This window comes from Rhea americana, unplaced genomic scaffold, assembly GCF_003343005.1.
Source record: "Rhea americana isolate MKP2758 unplaced genomic scaffold, rheAme1 scaffold_33, whole genome shotgun sequence".
Taxonomy (NCBI): Eukaryota; Metazoa; Chordata; class Aves; order Rheiformes; family Rheidae; genus Rhea; species Rhea americana.
This window is the reverse complement of record NW_028186457.1, coordinates 130,701-136,821: the sequence shown is the minus strand read 5'-3', so window position 1 is coordinate 136,821 and position 6,121 is coordinate 130,701. Positions and strand designations below refer to the sequence as shown.

The following is a 6,121-nucleotide window of genomic DNA, read 5'->3' as shown; positions in this document are numbered from 1 at the left end:
CTAGACCCCAGTGCACTGAGGCAGAGCTGGGCAGTGGGACAGCAGGGTAGGGGGCACAGAGGGCTGTGCCCACACTGACAAACCCACCTCAATTTATCTGAATGCTYTTTTGCTGCCCACTGCAGCTCAGTCTCCTGTCCGTAGGCCGGGTCCTTCTGTCACTCCACCAAGCATGGCCCTGAGGGCACAGTTAGTGGTCAGGGTGTGGGGAAAAAGGGTCCCATTTCTGGCCCCAACACATGGGAAAAATCACTGGTGGGGTAGCTCTGGGGTGCTGGCTCCCACAGTGTGGCATTGCTTGGGCCACGCTGAGGGACCTGGGTCCATCACTTCTGCCCCCAGCCACACGCATGGAGCCACTCACTGGCAAGACAGAGATGCTTTAATCGCCCCGCTGCCCGGGGCTAAACCCTGTAGCCGCTTCCTCCCCACTGCGCTCAGTCAACCATCACGCTGCTGCTGACCTCCGGCAGGAGCTCGAAGAAGCCCTGAAAAGAGACGGGGCATSAGGGTGGGCTGGGCACTCCAGCGCTGCCGGGGGAGACAGGCGGCAGGGGCAGGCAGCGGCTCCCCGCCGGGTGACACGCGCAGCGTCATAGCAGCCAGCTACTCACACAGAGTAGGACTGTGTCGCCATAGTAACCCATCACCGACTCAAGGCTAGCACAGGTTGCCATAGGAACCATTTGGGGATGGCAGTTGCCAGGGAAGGCTGGGATAGATGGTGAGGCTCCGAGGGGACACATACAGAAGCACCTGGCACCTGCCTCGCCCCAAACGGAGTGAGGAGCCCAGCAGGGCTGCAGGTGGATGGAGTCAGCCCCAAAAACGGGGGCTGGATGGGAATGCAGGAGCACGTGACATGGCAGAGCAGGGCGGCAGGGATGGGGCAGGGGGTGGCAGGCAGGGGCCMGACTCACCTTGAAGAGGGCGATGCTTTGCAGCACCCCCGAGGTGCAGCACATCTCCCGGATGGAGTGCATGGCCAGCTGCGGGCAGCCGATGTCCAGCACGCGCAGCCCCAGGCGGGAGGCCAGGATGGGACCGATAGTGGTGCCGCACGGTGTGTCATTCCGCACCATGAACTCCTGCAYGGGGACACGGCCTCAGCAACTCCTCATGATGCCTCTCAGCACCCACCCTCCCGCAGGGGTCCCAGCCAAGCCTGGGCATTCAGAYAGCATCTGAAGGGAGACAACCCGGGACAGAGAAGCAGTGTAGTGCCCTTGCCCTGGTGCAAAGTCCCCCACAGAAACAACATGGTCAGGGTAGGCCTGCCCTCCCTTCTGTTCCTGAGCCTGCTCCCCAAAATCCCAGGAGCTGGAGACTCCAGAGCAGCAGGCATGACAATACCCCAGCAGGCACACAGTAACGTGGGTCCTACACCTCCAGCAACACGGGTCATCTCCAGCGTCCAGGTGCAAGGCCATGGTGCAAGCTGGTGACGTTTACCGAGGGACCGTGCTCACCCAGCCCTGCTCACCTGCAGAGGAACACCCACACGGGCTGCGATGTCCCGGATGACTGCCTCAGTGACAGCAGTGGAGGCGTAGCGCTGGTTGCTGTTCACTTTGATCACAGGGCCCTGTACAAGCAAGGCACTATGAGAACTACACTGGGCTGGGGGRATTCAGTCCGGCAGTACCGGGGTCCAGGGAGAAATCTACAGGGCGTCAGGCAGAAATATCCCCCACCTCAACCCACCAGTTTGTTTTCTCTTCCCTGGGTGATCCATGGGAATGGGGGTCGGGGAGGGYCAAGTCTCCCTTGGGGACAACCCAGGCTCAGAGCTAGGGCTGACTCAAGGAAGGACTCCAGGGTTGCGGCCATGGTCCCACATGGATTAACACCAGACATGTGAAGTGACCAAATCGTGCTGCAGGACCAACCTGCCCTGTTCAAGTGCTATTGAATCACACACCCTGGGACTGTGCTCTGGAAACCGGCCGAGTACTTTACTTCACCACAGGACAGACGGATGGTGCCTGGACTGGCACAGAGCAGAGGGCTGCCCTCACCTTATGRAAGGCCGGACGATGATTTTCCTCATGCTTGTCTCTGCAAAAGAGAAACAGGAGTTTCATGCCAAAGCCCTCTCTCCCCACTGCAGCAAAGACTCCCCTGCCTCTGCTCCTTGGGGGGCAACAGGGATACATCCTCGCAGATGGCAGGGTAGGCTCGCCCAGCTCAGGGCAGCACTCAGATCACTCACATGTAGTTAGGGTGCACGGCATGGGCCATATCAGCACTGATCATGTAGGACTTGGCCATGGCCTCCTCGAAGGCTGTGAGGTTCTGTGGCGATGCCGAGATCCGGCGCAGCACCAGCTCCGTCAGCAGGGACTCTGCACCCTGCGCACTCTCTGACCCTACCTGCCAGGGAGTATCAGCACAACCCACACAGGGCAGCCCCCAGCACACTCCAACCCCAGCTCCRTGGCATGGCGCTCCCCACAGCCAGCACAGCTGTTTCCAAACTTAGTGGAGCCTGCGCCAGCCACAGAGCCTGGGCCACGCTTCACACTGGGGTGAGCAAACGTCTTCCCTACACACTGCCAGAGCCAGCAAAGAACACAGGCACCCTCGCGCCCTCCCTGTGCCAGCCACCACCCGGACATGCCCCTCGCTCACCTCCTCGTTGTCGTAGAGCGCGATGAGACGTACATTGGGCTCCTGCGTGAGGGAGGAGGGAGCCATGCACGAGTCGATCAAGGCCTGCAGGGGCAGAGGAGGAGACAGGGCACCAGCCTGAGCTGCCATCCCCTCCCAGGAAGCTCAGTGCTTATGCAGGCAGGACTTTTCCCCCCCAAGAGAGCCCACAGCACCACAGGAGGGAGTCACAGGCAAACACACATGAACATCGTCTAGCGAGAGCAAGTCACCTACAGGAGCTGCTGGGACTCCTACACACCCAGCATAGGGGCAGCGCCCATCCAACTCCAGATCCTCTGACAAACCAGACCCACGTCATAGGAACATGCCACTCCACAGAGCCTCCTGCGACTCACGGCCATGCTGAGCAGAGCCAGGGCACGTGGGGGCCATGCTGGGGCCCCGAGGCTCTCCTCCACCTTCCGCTCACCTGCAGGGCACAGTAGCAGCTGTGCAGATTGTCCAGACGTGGGGAGAAGATGAACTCATCAAAGACACCACCCAGCGTCTGCAGGCAGAGAGAAATGAGCAGCAGGGCGCAGTCTCTGGGTCACCAAAGGTACCTGCCACTGGGTCTTCATGCCACTCCCCTCACTTCTGCCCTCTTGCGGGCCGTCTTTTCTCAGTCCCCCCTCAGCTGCCAGCCCTGGCACCCCCCAGGCAGAGGAAGTGTCCTGGGCACAGGGCCCATGCAGTGCCAGCCTGCAGGCATGCTGTGTGCAGGCAGTGGGAGGCTCCTGCTGCTACTCACCGCTGGCTGCGTATCTGCTAGGCATAGTTCCAGCTCCACGATCTGCTCTGGCTTCACCCTCAGCTGGGAGCAGAGCAGGGAGAGCAGGACAGGGCTGTGCCGCTCTGTCTGGGAAGAAARCAGAGCTGAGGGCAGGGCTGGGGATCCACAGCACATGGGAAAATCTTCTATTCCACTTTGGAGAGCAGTCCCAGACCTCACTCATCCTGGCACAGTCCCCTCTCCTACTAACACATCTTGCATTCAAGCTCTCACCCTATACAAGACAGCACAGACTTCTTTGTCCACTGCACAGATCTCCCCTCCCTGCCCTGCCTCCCCAGAGGAAAGGGGGAGCCATCTGTGATGAGTTTACAGGGACTGTCTCTCTCTGCAGGATGGCTACAGGATGGGGTGGGAGCAGAGGGGTGGCTGGGCACATCCGAAGCATAAGCAGCTGTGGAGCGCAGGGTCCTCAGCACTGAASGGGGAGAAGGGGAAGGGGAATCTGCTGACAGGAAGCCCTGAGGATTGGAAATCACAGGGTGGCAAGTGCGAGGTCTTAGCAACAGCCCCCTGCTAGTCCTTGTTGCCCAGCTCACCTGGGCCGTAGCATCGCTAGGTGTGCCCTCCACGAGCACCTCCTTTTCCAGTTCCTCCTGCACAGCAGTGGCCAGAATGGGAACCCTGCGCAGAGAGGGTGCCGTTAGCTCCCAGGGCAACACTCACCTCTTCCAGGAGTCACACGCAAAGCCCTCCCGAGGTGCCTGCCTTGCTTCCTCAGGGAAGAACTGCCACAATGGTTAGAGCAAGCAAACACCCAATTCAAAGCAAAAATCCTTTTTGAGCCACCTCAGGGCATCTCACTATCTGCCCCCAGGCTACAGTCTTGGCAGTGTGTCCCAGGGGACTAATGGATTGAGAAAAGCCATTGCAGACATGTTCATAGCAACAACTAGCTGCCAAAGGGCCAGAGCTGAAGGTGCGCACTGCTCCAGCTGGGTCCCAGCTGGAGGGCTGGCCAGGGGACCAGGTAGAGCCAGGCCTTACAAGTGGTGCTCCGTGTTGGGCCCAAAGTTCTCATTGATGCTGCGCTGCAGGTGAATGGCCAGGTGGGGAATGCGAAGGATGGGCCGCTCCACATGTACCAGGTACTGTTCCAGGCGCCCTGTGGTTGGATCCTGAAATGCAGGAAGGAAATGCTCAGTAGCATAGCCRGGGCAGTGTCCACAGTACAGGGACGTGCCCGCGTCGGCCAGGGTCCACACTGCGCCTGCACTGCAGCAGGGCTGCTCTGTCACAGACAGAGAGGGTGACAAGGGCCATAATGGGCCTGATCCCTGTGCACACCTTGGTGCTGACTGAAGGAATTAACCTCCAGACTAGAGCATGGGTGGTGCTGAGTATGGACTGGGATAAAGAYGGGGCCACCCCAACCAGACACCTCAAGGCCTGGGATTTTAGCAACAGGCACCCAAGAGCAATAGGTACAGGGACTGGCAGAAGGGATGGCCAAGGACAGACCTGGCAGGGTGACAGAGAGACGGGGCAGTTCTGCAGCCAGCAAAAACTTGGTCGCTCTGCCTTGGGATTGCTTGTCCATTAACTCTGGGTCACMAGGTTGTCTGAGGTGCCAGGGTGCCTGGCAGGGCTGCAGACCAGTCAGGGTTATAGGACCAGTCTCAAAGACCCAGGGGCACAGCTTGGCACAAGCACAGAGTGCAGGACACACAGCCAAAGCAAGAGCTCTATCACCAGTTCCCAACCCAGAGCACAACAGACAGGTCAAAAAGACAGGAGCCGGTCCCACTGCGTGGGGGAGTCACAGGCCCTGTACAGGGCCACTCACAACCCCCCCCACCCCAGGTCAGGCTCACCTTCACAATCACCCTCCCGGCCACGGTGAGATCGCGGTCAAACCAGGTGTTCCAGATACCCCCTCCGTAGGTCTCCACGCCAACCTGCACCATGCCCACCTGTCCCCGTTTAGAGCGCCGCTTCACCTGGGCAAGAGCAGAGACGTCACTGCCACTGGCAGGGTGGCACGGCAGGCACAAGGCCCCAGGGCTGGACAGCCAGCGAGGAGCGGGCAGAATATGCCCAGAGGCTCCTTGGGGATCCCATCAGCATCGGGTGCTGCGGGRCAGGGGAAACAAACCATCTCYGTGAGGGGAGCACTAGGTGTTAGGYGGCACACCRGGGGACTGCTCTGAGTGGCAGCAGGAAACCGGGAGGTGAAGGGGCCAGGAAGGACAGGGCTGGGGTCACCAACTCTGCACTCRTAGTGCGATCCAGGGGATCAGGGGGAGCCAGGGCGGTGCTTGCTGAYGCAGCGATGCCGGACGGCGCCAGGGCACGCCCCAGCCCCAGGGGACCAGGGGAAGGTGCCCCAGCGGTAGGTCTTACCCTGAGGCAGGGGCTGTCGGTGTGGGCCCCGAGCAGGCTGAACCCATTCCCCGGCTGGAACCGGCCCCCGACGGCGAAAGCGATGAGCGTGGAGAAGTTCCTGGTCACGAAGTACTGAGGGCAGARGCAGAGGGGTCGGGGCCGGCCCACCGCCGCTCTCCTGCCCAGGGCCTCCCCGCGCGGCTGGGGGCCGCAGCCCCCGGTGCGGGCCGAAGCCCCCTGCCCACCTTGTGCGCGGGCCGGATGTCCCAGTGCTCCGTCTCCTTCAGCTCCTGGAAGCCGGCCTGCAGCAGCCGGCTCCGGCACTCGGCGACCACTGCGGGCGGAGGCGCC

The 6,121-nt window shown here is 61.2% G+C and overlaps 2 protein-coding genes across 2 annotated transcripts in view; both read right to left on the bottom strand.

Moving 5' to 3' along the window:
• The window catches only part of PTPRN (protein tyrosine phosphatase receptor type N), a 14,557-nt gene extending 14,205 nt beyond the window's left edge, over positions 1-352 (bottom strand). The window contains exon 1 of the mRNA XM_085311039.1: positions 286-352. Within this exon, the coding sequence (XP_085167165.1) occupies positions 286-352 (67 nt within the window). The remainder of the gene's footprint in view (positions 1-285) is intronic.
• A 12-nt stretch (positions 353-364) lies between these two features.
• DNPEP (aspartyl aminopeptidase) overlaps positions 365-6,121 on the bottom strand; it is a 15,859-nt gene continuing 10,102 nt past the window's right edge. Inside the window, exons 4-16 of the mRNA XM_085311038.1 lie at positions 6,016-6,117; positions 5,789-5,902; positions 5,260-5,385; positions 4,433-4,563; positions 3,985-4,069; positions 3,404-3,511; positions 3,083-3,160; positions 2,632-2,715; positions 2,213-2,373; positions 2,019-2,058; positions 1,484-1,585; positions 921-1,088; positions 365-488 (exon numbers count right to left, since the gene is read on the bottom strand). Of these exons, the coding sequence (XP_085167164.1) occupies positions 438-488; positions 921-1,088; positions 1,484-1,585; positions 2,019-2,058; positions 2,213-2,373; positions 2,632-2,715; positions 3,083-3,160; positions 3,404-3,511; positions 3,985-4,069; positions 4,433-4,563; positions 5,260-5,385; positions 5,789-5,902; positions 6,016-6,117 (1,350 nt within the window). The 3' untranslated portion in view covers positions 365-437. The remainder of the gene's footprint in view (positions 489-920; positions 1,089-1,483; positions 1,586-2,018; positions 2,059-2,212; positions 2,374-2,631; positions 2,716-3,082; positions 3,161-3,403; positions 3,512-3,984; positions 4,070-4,432; positions 4,564-5,259; positions 5,386-5,788; positions 5,903-6,015; positions 6,118-6,121) is intronic.